Here is a 21911-nt window from a genome sequence, read left to right as displayed (position 1 = left end):
AATTATGAGCTCTAAATGATTTTCAGAACTTTTACAGCTCTTGCTTTAGACCATTTACAAATGTTAAATCTTAAATGAAATTTAAAAAAAAAAAATAAAATGTTAAGGTTACCACTGCAACTTTCTGGAAAAAATGCACCGATTGAATATAGTTTATTTATAGTTATTTTCAAATCTTCAATGTACTGTCATTATAAAAGAACTTAATTGTTGTTTATTTGATTCTAACAAATAAGTTCTTGTTAAAAACTAACCAAAATGAAAAATTATTTGCTTATTTATAATTTCTGCACAGGAGAGACTTGGTGTTGTATCCAAACAAATGGAAATATATCGGTATCGGTTATCAGCTAAAATGAGTTAAAAATATTGGCATATCGGATATCGGCAAAAATCCAATATCGTGCATCCCTAGTTGACAGTATTTCAAATACATTTTGCTTAAGAAAAATGATGGAATAGTTGGTCATGGCAGATTTTATTCCTGAAGTAATGGAGAAGTGTTGTAATTGGGCAAGTGTTCAGATGCGTGTTGTTGTCGAGTGCACTTTCGGCTTTTATAGTGCTGATTATGGTGCCTGGAACATGGTGGTGGAGTGATGTTGTACAGTGTAACAGAGCCGATGAGACGTGAGGCGTGCGGATCCATATGCAAGCTTTATTAAAAGACGTGGTCAGAAACACAGGCAGGGTCGCAACACCAGCAAACAGGTATATCGTGGACAAGAGACAAGAGTCGTCCAGAAAACAAGCGAGGGTCAATCAACAGCAAATGTAATCCAACAGGGCTTGACAAGAGGGGTAATCCGATAACAAGAGCATAGTCCAGGCAAGGTGCAAACAGAGTTCGAACGGCGAGACAAAAGGATATCCAAAAAACACAGGCAAGAATCTGAACACAGGAAAACAGGCAAGGCAAGCCTATGACTAGACTATAAAAACTAGAAAAAAAGCTATCGCTAGGAGAGAGATAAACACAATACAATACTCGGCAGTTTGAGAACGATCTGAGTGGGTGTAATATAGTGTGTGTGTAGTTGAGTGCAGGTGAATCCAATGTAGTCCAGGGTGATGTGTAACAGTCTGTGTGGTGTGAGAGTCAATATAGTAGAAGAGCGACCTCTGGTGGCAATCGGACGGAAGGCTATGGACCGGATTCATGACATACAGTCCCAGTAAAATATGCAAGATTGCGGTAGTCTGGTGTGTCTAGCTCATAGAACCATCCTGCAAGTTGGAGAATTTCTCTATGCAAATTTGGAAGGTTGTGCTGTTAACAGATTTGCTGAATTTCTTAAGAGAATCAGGCACTAAAACAATGCAGACAGCGTGTGCAAATAAACACAATTTTTATTGACTTGAATGTCATTAAAGACTAAATTCTAGAATCATTGACAGACCCTAAAAAGACAGTCAGCAGAGGTGTCGGATTTAAATATTATCCTTAAGAAGTTGAAAATGAAAAATGAGCTCTGGTTTAGGTAGCTGACATGCTCTGAAATATATTACGCAAAATCAAAGTTAAACAAAGGTGATGTGCAGTATGTGGAAGCGCTTCACTGTAACAACCCTTTCCCTGCAGAAACAGGTGCGGATTCAGCTCAATGATCTCCATTCCAATGTACCTGAGCAGGTTTGTGACATGCGGCCCTGTCCCCTCTGCATGGGCTTACTTCCCAACCTGCTTTTAGTTTTAATAGAATGCTCACTAAAGTCCAAAATGGGGCTTTCAGGCTACCGTAGGCTACCACCACTCCCACCTAGTAAAAATCAGGAACCAAAGAACAAGATTTTACATCGTCTGGACAAGTACTTTAAAATGAGTGTGTGGCTATAGAGAAGACACTGTGAATCAACCCAGAATGCATTACTTATAAATAAAATCACAAATAAATCTTTCATATTATTGTAATGAGATACTCAATGTTTTTTTATGATTGCTCGATGTTTGTTGATTTTAAAAATGACAGACCATTTTCCCTTAAGTGTGCAACTTACAGTAATCTACCATTTGTCATATATGCCATTTAAACAAAAAAATAAAATAAAATAAAATAAAAATTCTCAATAAGAATTTTTGTCTCGTCCATTTTAAATATTTAAACATCATTGCAAGGTACATTCACTTGAGAAGCAAAATTGCTTAAAATAATAAGCCTTTTTAGAGAATATTTCTTATATATCTTTACAATATATATTAATAAATCTATAACCAAACTTTTATAGGTTTATTGAGGTTAATTAAAAAAATAAAAAAAACTATTTACTATAGCATGTTTGTTTACGTTTCCTGACAAAATACAGATTATATTTATTTTTTTATTGCATTATACTGTGTATCTGTTCCTGTATAACACCAAAAAAAAAAAAAGTATTGTTCTGTCCTAACAGCAATACCATTTCTACCTTTCTGTTGATTCCTTCATAACCTGTGTGAAAACTGATAAACTGTTGTTAGTGCCGCACAATAGTAACAGCCACATTGGAATTGTTCTATAATCACTCATGTTACATCGTACAGGGTTTAAATTGAGTCAACAAAATGCCTTTTGGAAGCTGTTCCTTTTATGGTTTAGTGTCTTTGTTTTTCTCACCTTGTTTTTGTTTCCAGGTGACGAGAACCTCCTCTGAGAGCATCACCTCTGCTCCTGCCTCCAGTGCATCGGGCTCCCCTAGCAGAGTTATCTATGTAAGTGCATTTTAAAATGATTCTTTACTTTATTAATTTTCATTTGTTCAAGATCACCACCAGTGGGCAGCAAAACACAAGTCTACAAATAACTATATGTGTAGAGAGAGTTTTAAAGCCATAATGTTGCTCTTTCTTAAGGCAAAGCTGGGTGATGAACTTCTGGACTACAAGGACCTGGCTGCTCTTCCTAAAATCAAAGCGATCTACAACATTGACAGACCTGACATGCTCTCATACTCACCCTATGTGAGCTACCCTGTGGAAGACAGGACTTTTGGAGAGGTACAAACAAACACCCTCATCCAGGCTTACATGAAGGAATAACATAAACATTTTTGACAGTTTTGTATCTTTATAGGTGACTTGAAAGCAAAAGGATTGCATAATTACTCATACAACAGCTACAGCATTCATTTGTTGCAATAGTGCCATTTTTAAATGCAATCATGTTTACTCATCATCCAGCTTCATTGCAACATAGCTTGGCCAAAAATCATAATTCATTGAAGTCTTACAGTAGTTTCATTGTAACTTAGTTAGGGGGAAATCTCATTTTTTCATGAATATATCTATAATGGCATTCAAGTCCATTTTACTCATTTGCTTTCTTTGTTTACAGTCACCCCAACAACTCACCCCTACTCCAACTGAGGTATAGTAGAGTTAACATGAAGAAACGGGACCCGTTATTGTTTCATTGGGTGTTGTTCACTAATCATGCCTTACAATATATACTGAATATATGTACACATCAAATTTTTATTCAGAATCTGGACAGATTGTTACTTTAACTTATTATGTGATGAAACCATTTCTAAGTGAAAATGTTACACACCTTTTCACACACAAATATGTGCACGATTAGTGAATGAGACCTTGTTTCCTCGTATTTTGTGAGCAGTTGTTTGTGAAGTAGAACAGTTGTGGTTTGGAGACATGAACAGTATTGTGTGTTTTTCACCATCTTCAGTTTGAAAACTCTGTGGTGTAATCACTCAATGATCAGCCTATTTCTAGTTAGGACTGATTATTGCAAACTGGTCACATCTGTGTTTCTTTTGCAGCTTTATATCCTCCTGTGTGTCCCAGTGCCATAGTGATTACCGTTTAACATTGTTAATTGTCTAATGCTTTCAATTTCATACTGAAAAACTGTCTGTTTGATTCCAGGGAGATGGGGAAAAGTCTCCCCGGCACAGGAGGCCCTCCAGCCCCAGCTCCAACAGCTCTTTGGGGGGTTATGGCCGCTATACGCCTTCCCGCTCACCTCAGACGTACAGCAGACCAGGTATCCCTCCACATACATGATGATACTTATGGACACAAAGCTATTCTTACCTGCACAGTTATTGTGTACCTACACTAGTATTGGTATAGTATAGCAGAAGTATTGGGACACCCCCTTCTAATGAACAGGTTTGACTACTTTAGTAATTTCCATGAGTACAAATCTTAATGTTTAAGCATATAATGATATTCTAGGGAATTGTGTGCTTCTACTTTTATAGCAACAGTTTGGACAGGACCCTTTTCTATTCTAGCATGACAATGCCTCTGTGTATAAGGCAGGGTTCAAAAAGAAATGATTGATTCAGTCAATGTGGAAGAACTTGACTGGTCTGCAGAAAGCAAAATCCTAATCCTCGCTGCACCTCTGGTGTGACTTTAAATGCATACCTTGAGCCAAAAACTCATCATCAAACACCAATGACTTGTACATATGGTACAGTTAGACACTTCCAAAACTGTTTCAACAGAGATGGAAATACAATTTTTAAATACATGAATTATGTTTCCATCTATGTTGTCACAGCTTTGGAAGTGCCTTTTTCTGTTCTAAAGAAGGGGGTGCCCCAATACTTTTGTCCATATAGTGTATGTACAGTGTATGTATCTATTATATACTAAACAAAAACGTCACTAAAGATTTATATTTTATTTAGATTTCTTTCGAACTTCCTATTTATCCAAAAATTTCCTCAAAAATATTAAGAAGCAGCACCATGACTGAATGAATTAAAAAAAAATGTATTAACAAAAGTATTAAGCATCACAACATTTTTAAACATTGTATTGAAATCATCTTTTGTACAGCATTCCAAATCACTCACTTAAGAGATTCAATGCAGGTTGTAAAGACAGTTGGCAGTGAGGCAGTTCACTAAGATGTGGAACAGAGCTAAAGTATTCCATTCTAAAATGACATTTTTAACCACAATAAACTGATTTGATACAGAATTTCATGGAAGAAAGTAATTCAAGAATCATTTGCTTTTTTAAGTATAGTTGCTGATCTCATATTACTGCCATTCTTCCCTGACCGTCTGGGTCTCTTGCTCAGAGCAATATCTGAGTGTCAAATACACGACTCATCCAGAAAATTCCAACTTGTTGTCTGTTCCAACTTCGGGGAGGAGTAGTGCCCATGGTAGCGCCAGAGGCTCCTCCCCACTGCCTTTGTACAGCGGCAGTGGTAGAAACACACCACAGGCAGGGAGTGGTGGTGTGGCCCTGCCCCTCAACCCCACTACTCTGGCTTTGCTCCAACAGCACAACTACATCCCTTACTTCAGAGGTACCACAGTTCTGCCTGCAGGCTTTTGCCCAGTACAAATCACCACATGCTGCATGTGTGTGAGCTTATGGTCTTGGATTTGGTCGGTACAAGATTCACTCCCCCCTGACAATATGAATGAATAAGTTCAATACTAAAAATGCTATTTTTAGAGCATAAGACTAATGTTGCAAAGTGCATGACGTTCCAGCTGTTGGAATTGGATTTCAACACAAATGAACCATTGGACTAAGCTCCATAACTCTTAGTGCTTCATATCGGTTGCATTCACATTGAAGGACTAGTGAATTACAAATATAGAATTACTAGCCTATCCTTCATCCACCTTTCACCCACCTTAGGAATTGAGACAGGATTCAAACAGGAAGCAAAGTCTGAAAGTAGGCCTAGGACAGCCCTGCACCTCAATTTGCCTTCTCACGGTAAACCCTAAAAACCAGTCTGTTTTTCACTGTGTATCACCAGTGTATTACAATGATGTGAGATTGTAGGTGTACCGCAAGGTTCAGTCCTTGGACCAGTCCATTTTTTATGCTTGCTGGTATTGTGTTTATACAGAGTTGTTATGTCCAATCATTTTGCATGGAAAACATGTTGATATTCATTGTATTTGAGCTGAAACAGTAACCTAATGCACAAAGACAAATGCAGACGTTGGTGGCGAGCATCAATATGCATTTATTTGTTGTACTGTAGTTGATGTTGTGCTTCTTCTGTTAAGGTGAAATTTTCCACCATACATCTAATATTCAAAGTGACTGTCTGTATGTTTGTGTTAATGTTGCCATTTACTTGGTGGTTGTTGTTTCTCTCTTTTCAGCATTTTCAAGTGGTTTATTTGACCCAGCATTCATACTCAGACAGGCAGTAGTTTGCAGGTGGAGTTCAAAAGTCTGAGACCATGTATAGAAATGAAAAATGTATAGAAGTTTCAGAATTTCAGAACACAGATCAGTATCACAAACTTGCATTTGATTAGTGATTTGATTAGTGACCTGGAAATAATGCAAATTTCTTCATTTTACATCAAAACATTGTTTAAAATGTTTTCGAAATCTTAAAACATTTTGTTCATTTCGTGTTTTAAAAAAAAATTCCAGATCTCAGGTTTTTGGACCCCACTGTGAATATGTAAATTCTATGAATATCTAGAATATATTGGGAAGTATTTATTCATACAGATAAGATGTCTCTGCAGAGGAGGAAAGTATGATGAAACAGTTTGGGGTTTTGTGGTTTTTCTGCAAGAAGTAGAGAGAGTGGGAATAAAGTTTGCAGGAGAAGATTAAAGGGTAAATTGATGAGCTGTAATTTTGGGTCAGTTTGCCAGGCACAGTGGCATAAACTTAGGCCTTGCGCAGTTCCAGGCCAACCCTTTAATGCTGCATGAAAGTACACTGAGGTTGTGTTTGGTGTGTGCCGTTTATGATTCACTTAGCTTTCTAATTAACATATTGGTAAAGTAGCCACACAAGAGGAAAATTGCCTCTTCTTTACAAATGCAAAACCTCACTGACTGTAGCTGCCTTGATCTTGTGATATCATTGAAGGTCTTGAAGATCGAAATCATTCACAGAATATGTGATGAAATGCTGCATTACACCCAGTGGACATGATAAGGGCGTTGCAATCCATAAAATCATATTTTAATGAGTAATGGGACCATCGAGACCTTCATACTCCACAGTGTGCTCCAGTGTTGTGATTTGTTTATGTTTAGTGTTATTTTATGACAGTTTCCTACTCCCCCAGCTCCAGATGTGTGGAAGATTTTCCCCTGATACAGGGTGAATTTTTACTAACAGCACTTTGTGTGTTAAATGGTGTGTGCATGTGTCTGAAGAACAGTTGCAAGTGTGTGTGAAAGAGACAAAGAAAAGACAAAGGAGACAGAGAAAGAGATTATTGTTCGTGTATTTTGGCTTTCAACCTATGTAAATGACTTTAAAAGAGCATTTGAAAAAGAGATTCTCTCTCTCCTTTACTCTCAGTTTGGTACAAGATTGTGATTATAAATACTTTGTGATTATAAATATTTTTTTCCGAGTATGATGATAACATCACAATTCAGCCTGCCAATGACAGTCATGTCTATGTCCACTGCATACTGGCTCCATGCAGTTCAAACAGAGCCATGAAATTTGAGTGTCTACTGAACAGATGCCATCGGTATAAACACAACATACTTTCACAAACTCCAACACAAAGACAAATTTATACTTTTTAGAGCTGGCTGTATTGTGAGGTTTGTTGGAAGATCTAAGACTAAATTAATCATCATTCTGGCAGCCCTGTTAACTTTTCTTCTCTTTCCTTTTTGTTTTTGTGTCTGCCATGACCTTCACCCCCCGAGGTAGTGAAAGTGGTCGGAGTACCCCCAGTCTCTCCACCTACTCTGATGGCAAATCTCCTTCATCTACATATGTGGCGGCCCCACGGCATTTCCATATCCCAGGTAGGTGCTAAAACTTTTGTCCTTTAGCTAACTATGGTAAATCAGCAGGGATTTCTTTTCTCACAGCTCTGCCTTTATGAAAACATCTGGTAGACTGAATAATTCTTATTCAAAATCTGCCTTCATATTGTTTTGTGAAAGGTCACAGTCATTTTTGTGCATCGTTGCATCATGATTTGCATCAGTTTAATACATTTGTAAGTCACTATTGTAAGCAAAGCCCTATTTTTAGCACATAAAAGAAACTTGTTACTGTCACTGCTCGTCCCTGGATATGTTTTAAAATATATCTAATGATCAGTTTCATGTGTTTTCTGTCCATTATTGTAATGACGTCTTGTTTCCAATGCTGGCAGATGCTGAAACAAGCTCTTAAAATGTCCCACATGTGTTACATTAAATGACTGATTTTTTTCTAGAAGTAATAGTTGAGAAGCAGACGTGAGATGACCTAAACAAGCTGCAGAGAGACACATGTTGTGTCAATTATTAAGACATTATGTCATTGCAATTACTCCATTTATCTCCCTGTTTTCCTCTTGGCTCAGTTCATTTTAGGTCACATTTCTGTCTTCTAAGTTAAAAATGTGATAAAGCTTTCATTATTTGTAATGTTATACATAATTCTGACTGCAGAAAATCCATTTTTCAAAGCCAAAGATTTTGTCAAAGGCAAAATGCTTGATCATGCATGCCAATCATGTACATGATGAATGAAATGGACTACAATATCTGGAATCCTTTACAGCGTCATATACTGCATTTTCTGCCCTTTCTTTTGCCCGATTCCATCCTCTAATAACTCATGCTTCTTTATTCATCTTCTTTCTTATTCTCTTCCTCTCTTTGTCTTCCATTCTCAGAGACTAAAGTCAAAGATAATATCTATAGAAAGCCCCCTATCTACAAACAGCATGGTACAGTCCAGTCTCCGTACAACCATGTTTCTTTGCATGCTGTTACGCATGTCACCGTGGTACATGTGTCCATGGAACTGTAAACTTTGACCCTCCTTCTGTCTGCTGGTTTCCATTTCAGCTCCAAACAGTAGGCCTTGTAGGTTTTACAAATCCCAGAAAAAGGTTTGAATTTGACAAGATACTTGTTATTAAGCAGTCGGTACCTAATTGTTGGTTCTTGACCACAGGCCTAAGGGTTATATTTCTTAGATAGTCAATGTGTTTATTTTGAATAGCAGTTAGCCCTGAATAATTAGTGCTGCTCAATGCCTATTAACTTAGAGATTATTGTTTTGATGTTTGTTTTTTGATGTTACACATACACCAAAAATTTGAGGTCAGTAAGATAAAAAAATAAAAAAAAAACTCACCAAATCTCACCAAAGCTGCATTTATTTGATCAAAAATATTATAGCAATTTAATATATTGTTGTAACATTACAAATATCTTCACATCACTTTTGATCAATTTAATGCATCCTTGCTAAATAAATATATTAATTTCTTTCAAAAAAATCTTACTGACACCACGTTTTTGAACGGTTGTGTACTTTTAATGTAAATAATGCCTTTGATATGATGTTTTCATACATGTCTTTTGAAATTCACCCTGACATGGAAACAGCAGTCAGATATATTCTTTATTTTATTTTCATGCCTCTGTCCATTCATACATACTCGTTTGTCAGTTGCAGTATTTGTAGTTTCCCATCTATCTGTGGTCTTGTAACTTAGATGTTAAACAAACATGGTGTCCGTGTAACTCATCGGTTTGGTGAAATGTCAAAGGCATTTATGCAATCCATTGTGATCGGTTTAAAGACATCTGTAAAGCTCATTGTGATTGGGTGGTAGAGGTATCAATCACTTGACTGGTTTCTATCGTCCTGAACTTACCCCTTGACATTGTGTTTGGTTGTGTCACTTTTCACTTGCTTGTTGATTCTCTCAGTGAATTTGTTTTTCTCCTGTAGTGAATACTGCAATTAGTTCTCAAAACAAGCTACACTGAAAAAAATTAGATTACGCATGTAGGAGTATATAACAGTATTTTCTTTCAGTTTTTTATTGTGTGTGTTTGTGTGTGTATAGGACACTGCATGATGTAACTTGTGTTGATCACTCTCTCAAACAATGAAAACTGTCCTCAAGGATATATTTAAACTTTCTTACTGTGCTGCAGCTTCCAGAACCTCCTGGCAAGATGGTGAAGACGTAGACAGAAAGGTGATTTATATAAACATCTCTGTGTGTGTTCGTCCATTCTGGTATACAGTACCAAGTTGTTTTGGTAATTTAATCCAACCTACCCTTGTGAAAAAAGTAAATTTTTTACTTATTATGGAAAACATATATTTTAAATAAATATACTTGAGTGCAAACTGAATGTAATGTTTTTAGACACTATCCCCCGGTTTCACAGAAAAAGCCTTAAGCCTAATCCCAGACTAAAATCTAAGTCTGAGCTGTTTAAACTGAAAGAAACTTGCTCTGACTGATTTAAAAATATATCAGAGCCTTTATTTAGTCTCAAAATGCTTACTTAAATGTCCTAATTTAAGTATGGCCAAATCCTGGCTTAGTCTAAGCCCTGTCTGTGAAACCAGGGCTTAATTTCATGTTAATTGCAATTATTTGAAAATGTATTACAGTTTAAATTTATATTAATTACAATTAGCAGAACTTAGTGCTTAGTGCAAATTTTAGTCTGACTGAAGCACCGTTCACACCAAGCATGATAACTATAAAGATAACGATAAAGATATAGTTCTAAAAATTGTTCTCAATTTTAAAGAATAGCAGATTCCACAACACAGCTATAACGATAAAGGCACAGAGAAACAATATCGATGGAATCACTTTCCAAACGATTTTTTTCAGCTGATGAACAATGAAAAACCTTGACAGCCAATCAGAATCAATCCTGCTATAACAAGCTGGAAAATTTAAAGCAGCAGACGAGCGTGCGCTTACAGACGATATCGTTCGCTGGTGTGGACGCTAATATCGTTATCTTTAAAGTTATCTTTGAAGTTATCGTTCTTGGTGTGAAAGGGGCTTTAGTCTTTATATGTAATTTCATAATATGGTTAAAGTGTACTGCTGTTTGTACTGACAACCTTTAATGATAGACTAACATGTAAAGTAATTTATATTAAATCTTGTGTCATATATTTAAATATATTTGTAATTACACATTTGCAGTTATGAAGTTGCAGTTGAGTTCATTTCAAATATATCAACTTTAAGTGTAATATCAAATAACACAATTCAGTTAAAATGATAATCAAGTAGTTTACATGTGCTTTAGTATGTTATTCAACATCAAAATAATTGTACTTCAAAGCATAATGGAAGATTATTACAATATAATGATTTAAAATGTACTTTAAAGTAAAATTTATAATTTGATATTATTGCAAGTGCAATTTTAAAGATTTTTAGTACACTTCAAGTGCACATTCAATATATTTAAGCACGCTTCGTAATATAATCAAACCATGATTTGTTTTCCATCTCTCCATTAAATTCTTTATTTGATTGTATTTCTTGCTGCTTTTGTTTGTCAATAGACCAGAACAAGTTGGATGAACCTGAAGAGTGAGATGGATGGACAGTCTCCAGATTTGGACCCCAGGACCTCCACCCACAGCTTACCCACCGATATGTCTCAACCCAGTGAGTAGCCAATCAATGATTTCATTAAAACGTCACATTAGATCACTCAGCTGCCATCTTGCTAACATATCAGAGCAGCTATTTTCTGTGTAGGTAACAATGAAATCTGACAACAATTGTATCATAGTTATTGATAAATAACTTTAAGTTCATTTGCATGCCCTTTTCAGAGTAAACGGAAAAATGGTCTTTCTTTCCTACAGCTTGCCATATTGATATTGAGTGGTACATTTTCTTCTGTTCATTTTTCTATGAATTTTTCATATCCTCCTTTTAAACTGTCTCTGCCTGTCCTCCCCTTGAACATGATGCTAGAGTAAAGTGCCATAAATCTGTCTAAATTCTCTGTTTTACAGACTTTCCATACAATAAGTCTGCTTCGCTGCCAGGATATGGGCGGAACGGCATATACAAGGTAAACCTTATAAGACCTGATATCTGCACACAAACACAGCACCCCACAAACCTTTTAACACACCATCTGTGTGTGATTTTTGGGAATATATGTGAGCTGTGGTCACAAATGCTGTCATTCGCTCTCTCAGCAGTGAAGAATGTTGTTTGATCCTAGTTGGATTTGTCAAACCCAGCTGCTGGGACACAGAGGGCTGTTGTAATCGCGCACATCAGGAAACACAGTCACAGATCAGTTAGTGTAGAGATTTAGCTGAGGAAGCCATAATGCTCAGAGGGTGTGTCTGTGCTTGCGTGCAGTTAGAAGTGTGTCTTGTTCCCACCCTCTGGCTGCTTTCCATGTTCGGCTTTGATCTTGAAATCTGGCTCCCTTAATGGACTATCCTCTGTAACAAAGAGCAAGAAAACCCAGGCACACTCTTTATTAAAAATCTGATTCAGATCTTTTATCTCGCATTGCCAGTGTTTTCTTTGTTTGAAAGCTTCTCCTGTACTCTAGGTGGCAGTATTTTGCAACGGTTCTTTGTATCTGGACAATAAACTACCTGAAAACAGAAATATTACCCATTCTTTATACGTAATCTGGTCTGACTTAGTGTCATGTTTCACCTATACTTTCCACAAGCGTTCACAAAGGCATGTGAGATGGAGAGCTGGTCATAGATGAATATTTATAACCAAATCCACCGGCAAGCTTTAGCCGCGATGATTCAAGCCTCTGTCTGTGCTAGACTTTAACCTTTAACCTCAGGAAATGAAAGAAAAACTTTCAGTTACAGCAGCCACCCTGTTCAAACATGATATTGTTATTCTCATTTGATAGTAGCAAAAATAAATAATGAAGGCAAATAATGTGACCTTCTTAAAACCAGATGCTGAAATTAGTTGCTTTGGTACATGAATGTGCCTGTAGTTGAAAAAACAGCCATCTACTGTTTTGATATTGCCGTGCATTCTGCATGTGAATAAATGGGCTCTGTATATAATTGTAAATATGCCATGTCTTGTCATGCATTGCTTCTTACCAGGCAGCTGATCTTGGCGAGGATGAGGGCGATCATGACTCATCCTGGAGTGGAATGAGAGGTGAGTGAGTATTTAACTTACATAGACAACAGACAAATTGCCTTTTTTTTTTTTTTTTACCATACAAAGATTATTGGTTGTAATTTGTCTTTCTCTTTCTCTTTTTTAAACTCTTTCCTGTTTTCCAATGCTTCTCAGAGTACAAGGTGAGTTCTACTGTGTATAATGGAATGCTGTAGCTTTTCAAGTCTTATCAGTTTATCAATTTTGTAGAACAGTAATTCTTAACTTTTTCTGTCATTTCTGTCATTAATTACTCACCCTCGTGTCATTCCAAACCCGTAAGACCTTTGTTCATCTTCAAAACACAAATTAAGATATTTTTTTATTAAATCCAAGACCTTTCTGACCCTGCATAGACAGCAGCACAACTGAAATGTTCAAAGCCCAGAAATGTAGTAAGGACATTGTTAAAATAGTCCATGTTGAAAAGTTGTTACAAAAATAACTTTATTCAACAGTTTCTTCTCTTTCGTGTCAATCTTAGACGCGTGTTCATGAGAGTACCACGACACGTGTGTGATACGCTGTGCCTTGTTTATAAGCAGAGGAATGTACACGCTGACTGACACAGAAGAGAAAAAATTGTTGAAAAAAGTCATTATTTCCATTTTCTTTGCAGACAAAAAGTATTCTCGTAGCTTCATAACATTACAGTTCAACCACTGATGTCACATGGACTATTTTAACAATGTCTTTACTAGCTTTCTGGACCTTGAACATGTCAGTTGCGTTGCTGTCTATGCAAGGTCAGCTCTTGGATTTCATCAAAAATATCATATTTGTGTTTCAGTCTTTCAGGTATGGAACTACATGAGGGTGAGTAATTAATGATGGAATTTTCAATTTTGGGTGAACTATCCCTTTAAATACAGGTTCACTTGCAGGGGTGGACTTTGTGTGGTTAATTATTGGTTGCAAGATGCTTTCTATGATTTCAGTAGATATTTAGAGACAAAATTGTTAATTTTCCATTCAGCCTATTTATGCACCATTTTAATAATGTTGAATATTGTTGGGTCCATATAGTTCAATAACAAATTTGAATGCTTGAAATAATTATCATAGCACCTGTAAAACCGGGTCCTCAAGCAAAACCAGTTGAGAACCACTGTTGCTGTACAGAGATTTATGTATAAACATTACTGTTCAAAAGATTGGGGTGAGCAAGACTTTTTATTGTTTTTGAAATACAGTAAAAACATAAATTCTGTGAAATATTATTACAACATAAAACAACTGTCACTTGATCCTTATCTTTTAATATGCTGATTTGGTGCTCAAGATTTCAAAAGAACAGCATTCATTTTAAATAACGCTATACAATGAGTGCATTTTTGTAATTGTATGTATTTCACATGCATGTATGTTGCAGGTCTATCCCTATGACATGCTAGCTGTGACCCACAGAGCCCGAGTAAAACTACCACGGGATGTGGACCGCACCAGACTGGAGGTAATATTTTATTAGACCTTCAAGTAGACCACTTTTCTGTTTTGTCCATCTCTTTCCCTCTATGTATTCCTCCTTATCTGGCCTGTTAGCTGAATCATACTCTGTCATATGCTGTAGATGATTTTACTCAGTGGTTTTGTTTAGTGTGAATACTGTATATTTTGCATCTTATATATTGATTGCACTTTGGAGCATCCCAAGTTATGATGATTGAGTGATACTTTATAATGATTGACATTTAAATACAGTTGTGTTATCTTTTTAATATGGAGCATGGGTTGACTTATTTCTGTTTAATTATTATTTTGTCAGCATTAGTCTTGATCAAAGTACGCATGAAGGCAGCCAGGCGAAGAGTTGCGTATGTTTGTCTGTATGCCTGACTGTATGCCTGTATTGCGTTGAGTGTTTGTGAGGTTATGGCTTTGATGGACTACAGTCCACTTGCCCCCGGCCAACACATAATATATCCTCAGTGGTCCTGGACATTGTGTCAGTGTTATTAGTGGGTTTAAATGGAAAGGGGAAGAGAAATGTCTGGCTCACTTTAACTTCAGCATGAGTTACGAGAAATGTTGATTTACTGATCCCACTCCCTATAACTGTTAGTTTGGAATCACTGTGGTTAAAATTGCAGTATCTGAAAATGTGTGTGTTTGTCATCATACAACTGTTGTCCTGATGTAAGAGGCCCTTGTCACATCTGTTTGAATTGAGGATGATTTGAGTCTCCCAACGGGAGACACTTGCAACACCCAAAACTTTCCAAAGACGGTGATTTCAGCAGCTTTTTGGAGGAGTTCAAGATACCCATACATCTGCAAGTGATACAGTACCACATACGAAAGGGCCTGAAAGAATAAAGATTTATACAGATCTATTCTGGAATAGGCTTAAAAGCCTGGCAACTTTCACAGCCCTCCAGTGGTGCTCGTAATCCTGATTGTGCTAAAGGCAATGAATGTCCTCAGCCGTTGCAAAGCTTTAGGTGACACATGCACGTAGATGGTTGTAATTATTGTCAATATTGTATTCTTTTTTTCGCTCTGTCTTTAATCTGTAATGACGTTTGCACCATGCAGATATTGTTAGCAGAATAAACAGTGCTTAGAGTCCTGGCAGAAGTCCTTTGGGTTTGTTGTGATTAAGCTTTGATTAGCTGTCTGACAGTGTTATTTTAGGCCTTTATAGATGGATGACTATATCATGGAGCTATTCTGCATGCTTTAAAGTGATAGTTCACCCCAAAAAAATGATAATTCTGCATTGGTTTAAATTTTTAAAGTTTTCCCATATCGGAACACAAAAGGAGTTATCAAAATGTCCAAGCTGTTCTTTTACAAACAATTAAAATGGATTTTAATAACTTTTGAAGAATTTTTAATGAATAACCATTTCAGTTCCGGTCTGTTCCTCACACAGAGCTTTCATATGGTTCCAAAAGACTTTAATTAGGGTTTTTAGGGAATTAGGGTCTTATGATTTGGGGGGAAATCTAATTTCTCAATTTTTCCGATAAAAATGTGATTTAAAAAAGCTTCTGGTTTGATGAATATGCTTGTTTGTTGGGCAGCACAATTTCACCAAAAATGTTGAGATTATATATCAATTTGATTAGGAAATAATAATAATGATGATAATAATAATGACAAATTAAGAAATATTACAATTCTAATATTTCACTGTATACTTTTATTTTACAGTACAGTTGTACAATGACAATACTAATATTTCCAGGCAGCGCATAAAATATTTGAAATAGACATTAAATCACAGCTTTCGTTGTTTTATAACCATATAAGTGCAGTGTGAACATTTTTCAAAATATCTTCTATTGTGTTCCACTGAAGAAAGAAAGTTGTACAGGCTTAGAATTACACCTCTTACATTTGCCAGATATCAAAATTGATTTGTAAAGTTTTAAAATTCAATTAACTACATTTATTGTAATTCTTATCATTTCAGAGGCACCTGTCACCTGAGGACTTCTATAGCGTATTTGGGATGACCATTGAACAGTTTGACCGTTTGGCCTTGTGGAAGAAAAATGACCTTAAGAAGAAAGCCCGCTTGTTTTAAATGCCGCCGAATCGCTTGAAGGAAAGCAAAGATAAAGAGAAAACCTCTTCTCATCCATCCTGTGTGCATGGAGGATGAGTGTGAGAGAAATATATATGCACCTCCGTTCTGCTGCATAGCTACTGTCGTCCCATCTCACGCTGAGGAAGAGGGAGCGCTTTCACAACGCTGTTTGCCACCTAGCTTTGTTCGTGAACGCCGCACCACATGGTCTGAATGTTACTCTGATGCCAGAGAGTCAGAACTAAATTCTCCATCTTGTTTTTCTCTTCGATTGTCTTTGATCTTGCGCCCTCGGCTGTCTGTGTGATTACTGCATTGTATTATCTCTTTGTGGAAAAAGCACTCAATATTGATATAAGCCACCTTCTTTACATTTTATACCGTTGAGAAACATGGCCAACCAGCTCTACTTGTACATCTTTTTGCAATGTAATAATATCCATCTTCCCCATGTCCCCTTGTCTTTATTTTTGACTGCAGTGAATGTTGTCCAACGTTTAAAGTCTTGTCCTCGTCTGCTCATATTGTGTCATTCTCTTGTCTCTTCCTGCCTGTTCCTCTTCTTACCTCCTAGACATGATACTCAGCCACTGCTTGGACTGTAATATCTATCATGTAATATCAGCTTTATGGAAGCTCACTCATCCATGGCTTTAGCATGAGCAGGCCAAAGACTCAATTGGAGCGAGAAGTCAACAAAACACCTTACACGTGACTTAACCAGACTCGACGCAGTAAAACGACAAGAAAAAAGCTCCTCCATGTCATTTATTTTAAAATTTTTTTGTCCTAACCAGCCTCGATCGTGAGAAGCAAAGAGCAACAGGAGGACACAACACGACATCATGCTGGGAAGCCCCGCCCACTGTGAAATCTCATTGGTTCCTCAGAACTGTGCATCTCATTGGGTGTGATTTTATCACGTCACGCATCAGTTTTCGAACTTGTCGTATTGCGCCTGGTTAGGACACAGTGTTAGTTGATATGTTTAATAATCATGACTGTGAGTGCAAACAGCTGGAGCAATGCATAGCTTTTGTGTTATATTATGTATTTGTTTGCTTTTTCAGGTCAATGTGCAATTCATCAGATGTCATTATCATGAGATCACAGTTATTCAATAAGACATTTAGAATTGTTCTAAACTGATATCTGGACTTCACATACTCTCTCCATATTATATTGTGCACAGTACTATGGTCATAAACTTTATCAGCCAGACATTCTCATTGTTTTAATCCACACAAATGAAAGTGCTCAAGGCAAAGTAAACCCTTATTTTTGTATGCAATTTTTTTTTCATACAGATGTTTGCCAGATACTTTATTTTCCATTTGCAAATAATTGCAACATTGACTTTAGCATGGAGCCATGCCAAAGTTAACAGAATCTGTAGCAATTAGCAAAACTAATACAACACGACACTTAATAAAGCATGCAGTTCAGTGGCGCATCATATAAAACCCAAATACGATTGTTTTTCTTGTGCTTTTTTTGATTGTTAATAAATGTGTGTGCAGTATATTGATATAAATGTCTTATCATGTCACCCCGTTGGCATGCACTGCATTTATTAGGAGCATCATGTAGTGGTTTCACATCAGACTTTTATGAGTAATCATTACACGTGTTGTTTGATTTGAGATCTTAAAGTTATTGAGAGATTGTTTTGTTTCTTCAGACACATTCTTAAGTCACACCATGTCTGTTCTAGATATCTCAAACTCAAATTTGCAAAAAAGAAAGGTATTTTGTCCTTTTAATTATATGAATACATTACATAAAGATGTCAGAAATCTGGAACTGTTAGAAGCACCACCACATTCAGTAAACTAAGTTCTGAGTAATGATAACCATGTGTAACATGTGCCTATATCTTGTACAATATCAAGGCATCTTTGGATTTTTTTTAAACTGCTCAGCAGGGAAACTCAGATTATTTTATTTGGTTGATTGTGAAAGTATGGCGTTTCTAACTAACTGTATGTGTGTGCTTATCTCATTCTTCAGGGTCATAATGTGACATTTTTTCATGCAGTAAATTTCAGCCTTCATCGGTCATGCCAAAATCTGTTGTTTTGGGGAAAATACAGTACAGTAAAGCTTGTCTGAAACACTTGAACGTGTTTCGGTCTTAGTGCGTAGGTGGGAGCCTTCCCAGAAGAACCATGTTGAGCTGCGAAGGACGAATGTGTTAGTCTTATTTGAACAGCTGTAGAAACATGCTCGTGTGGGTGTGAGTGCTGTTAGCCTCCAGCTCAGCAGTCCAATAGTTCAGACTAGGTGAGTTCAGATCAGTGTCTTTTCGATCATCTTTAATCTTCAGTGTAGCACTGTTCTAACCTTTAAAAAACAGGCCCAAGTGGAGACTAAACGGGGAGGTCATATCTGCATCTGCATTTCTATGTTTTCTAAAAAATATGGTTTGCTTTTGGGAATCATTTCAAAATTTGTTATTCTTTGTGTGTGTGAAGTCTCTTTGTCTGGATGAAAGCAGATGTAGGACTGTGACCCAAGAGAACTCTGACCCAACAGTTTTGAGAGCTGCTTTCCTACTTTTGCTACTATAACATTTGAAGAGAGTTTGTGCCTGGGTCCGACTGCATTCACACAAATGTATTATTTTATACCTAGAAAGTTTGAGAGACATTCTTATGAAGTTGTCTTTGTGTTATGATGAGGTAACGCAACATATTGGGTTTTCCATGGGTGCGTGTGGTTTTGTGCTAGTATGCAAAATAACTACTGCGTATAACTGTGATTGTAATGTTGTTCTGACTGTGCAAAGTAATGAGTTTGGGAAATGTAAATGCACCCATTTCATTCACAGTGTCTTTGAGTTGCTTTGCAAGAAATATTGATATTCATCTCAATAAATACAGTTACTTCAACTCGTGTTTTTCTGTAAAGAACGTTGCTGAGACACTCAGACAGATGATTGGATGGATGGATGGATGGATGCATGGATAACCATCTAAATAAAGCTACTTCAGGTTTTCAGTTCAGTTTTGCCTTTTTTCTGTAAAGATTCTAAATCAGACAGACTGACCAATAGATAGATAGACAGACAGACAGACAGACAGATAGATAGATAGATAGATAGATAGATAGATAGACAGACAGACAGATAGATAGATAGATAGACAGACAGACAGACAGACAGATAGATAGGTAGATAGACAGATAGATAGATAGGTAGATAGACAGACAGACAGATAGATAGATAGACAGACAGATAGATAGATAGACAGACAGACAGATAGATAGATAGATAGATAGACAGACAGACAGACAGACAGATAGATAGATAGATAGGTAGATAGACAGACAGATAGATAGATAGATAGACAGACAGACAGATAGATAGATAGCAGTGTTGGGAAGGTTACTTTGGAAATGTAATAGGTTACAGATTATTTATAAGTTACCCTATTTAAAATGTAATAAGTACTGTAAATATTTCAGTTACTTTATTAATGTAACTGATTACATATAATTACTTTTTGATTACTTTTCTAAATTTCTAATGAATGTTTTCAACTGTTAATCATTTTCAAACATTTAAAGCAGGCACAGTTATCCTTACATTAGTATTACAATTAAAATAATTTAATTTTAAAATACAGACACCACAAAATCAGACTTTAGAGATCATTCTGAGGTTATATACAGATTTAAAATCATAACAAGATATAGTTTAATAGCTATGATACTGTTTTTGAAATCAAATCTTTGCACAGCTACAAAAGGAAACACTGGCATCTAACAATGCCTTGGAAAAAAAACAGTTAATCTTAAAAAATAAAGCATGCACATAAACCCAAACAGGAAATAAAATAAGCATGTGTCATATTCTGCGTCCTAAACTCCTGAAACTTTGGTGTCTCATATTTTATTGTAGTCGGTGCAATTTGGGAAAGAAATCAATCAAATCTATATGTGTGTGAAAATATTCAGCTGTAATCTACTTTGTAATCTTTAAACATTTTCATAAATTTAAATTAATTACACATTTTTTATCAGTAACTGTAACAGAGTAACAGATTATAGTTACATTTATTTTGCAATATAATAATAATAAATGTTCCGTTACATATAACTAGTCACTCCCCAACACTGATAGACAGACAGATAGATAGATAGATAGATAGATAGATAGATAGATAGATAGATAGATAGATAGATAGATAGATAGATAGATGATAGATAGATAGATAGACAGACAGACAGACAGACAGACAGACAGACAGACAGACATATATATATATATAGACAGATAGACAGACAGACAGACAGACAGACAGACAGACAGATAGATAGACAGATAGATAGACAGACAGACAGATAGATAGATAGATAGATAGATAGATAGATAGATAGATAGATAGATAGATAGATAGATAGATAGATAGATAGACAGACAGACAGATAGATAGACAGACAGACAGACAGACAGACAGATAGATAGATAGATAGATAGATAGATAGATAGATAGACAGACAGACAGATAGATAGATAGATAGATAGATAGACAGACAGACAGACAGACAGACAGACAGACAGACAGATAGACAGATAGATAGACAGACAGACAGATAGATAGACAGACAGATAGATAGATAGCAGTGTTGGGAAGGTTACTTTGGAAATGTAATAGGTTACAGATTATTTACAAGTTACCCTATTTAAAATGTAATAAGTACTGTAAATATTTCAGTTACTTTATTAATGTAACTGATTACATATAATTACTTTTTGATTACTTTTCTAAATTTCTAATGAATGTTTTCAACTGTTAATCATTTTCAAACATTTAAAGCAGGCACAGTTATCCTTACATTAGTATTAAGATTAAAATAATTTAATTTTAAAATACAGACACCACAAAATCAGACTTTAGAGATCATTCTGAGGTTATATACAGATTTTAACTAGTCACTCCCCAACACTGATAGACAGACAGATAGATAGATAGATAGATAGATAGATAGTCTCCTATGTTTATCATTAAACAAATTAAATGGACGTTGAAACTTAATATCTTCCAAAACTCCTTGATCTAACCAGTTTGTTAATGTGATAGATAGATAGATAGATAGATAGATAGATAGATAGATAGATAGATGCCTCCTATATGTTTATCATATAAACAAAGTAGATAGACGGATGGATGGATATCCATCTAAATAAAGGCACTTCAGTTTTTCAGTTCAGTTTTGTTTTTTTCTGTAAAGATCCTGAATCAGATTGATAGATAGGTAGATAGATAGATAGATAGATAGATAGATAGATAGATAGATAGATAGATGTGCCTCCTATATGTTTATCATGTAAACAAAGTAGATAGACGTTGAAACTTTTAATATCTTCCAACACTCCTTGATCTAACCTACCCAGTTTGTAAATGTGACCGCCTCCCGATTCTGCTATTGGTTGGAGTTTTTGTAGCGCGCTGCCGGATTGGCTCACACGGTTGTCAATCTCGGACCGATTTGACAGCGTGAGCGGTCCC

At 36.1% G+C, this 21911-nt stretch overlaps 1 protein-coding gene across 8 annotated transcripts in view; it reads left to right on the top strand.

Annotated features, from left to right (window-relative positions):
* ablim2 (actin binding LIM protein family, member 2) overlaps positions 1-19283 on the top strand; it is a 71860-nt gene extending 52577 nt beyond the window's left edge. For 2 of the 8 annotated variants that reach the window (XM_058793091.1, XM_058793090.1), the window contains exons 9-23: positions 1583-1633; positions 2612-2689; positions 2831-2974; positions 3312-3344; positions 3863-3980; positions 5034-5267; positions 7621-7722; positions 8586-8639; positions 9865-9908; positions 11255-11360; positions 11717-11775; positions 12803-12860; positions 12999-13006; positions 14236-14316; positions 16282-19283. In XM_058793091.1, coding sequence (XP_058649074.1) covers positions 1583-1633; positions 2612-2689; positions 2831-2974; positions 3312-3344; positions 3863-3980; positions 5034-5267; positions 7621-7722; positions 8586-8639; positions 9865-9908; positions 11255-11360; positions 11717-11775; positions 12803-12860; positions 12999-13006; positions 14236-14316; positions 16282-16395 — 1284 coding nt within the window. In that variant the 3' untranslated portion in view covers positions 16396-19283. Of the gene's footprint in view, positions 1-1582; positions 1634-2611; positions 2690-2830; positions 2975-3311; positions 3345-3862; positions 3981-5033; positions 5268-5608; positions 5690-7620; positions 7723-8585; positions 8640-9864; positions 9909-11254; positions 11361-11716; positions 11776-12802; positions 12861-12998; positions 13007-14235; positions 14317-16281 lie in introns of all 8 variants that reach the window. The other 6 variants (XM_058793094.1, XM_058793093.1, XM_058793092.1 and 3 more) reach the window with 6 other exon arrangements.
* Positions 19284-21911: the final 2628 nt, after the last annotated feature.

The sequence above is a fragment of the Onychostoma macrolepis genome, chromosome 12 (genome assembly GCF_012432095.1).
Source record: "Onychostoma macrolepis isolate SWU-2019 chromosome 12, ASM1243209v1, whole genome shotgun sequence".
In the NCBI taxonomy this organism is placed as follows: Eukaryota; Metazoa; Chordata; class Actinopteri; order Cypriniformes; family Cyprinidae; genus Onychostoma; species Onychostoma macrolepis.
Note: the sequence above shows the minus strand (reverse complement) of the source record. Positions and strands in the feature narration are given on the sequence as shown.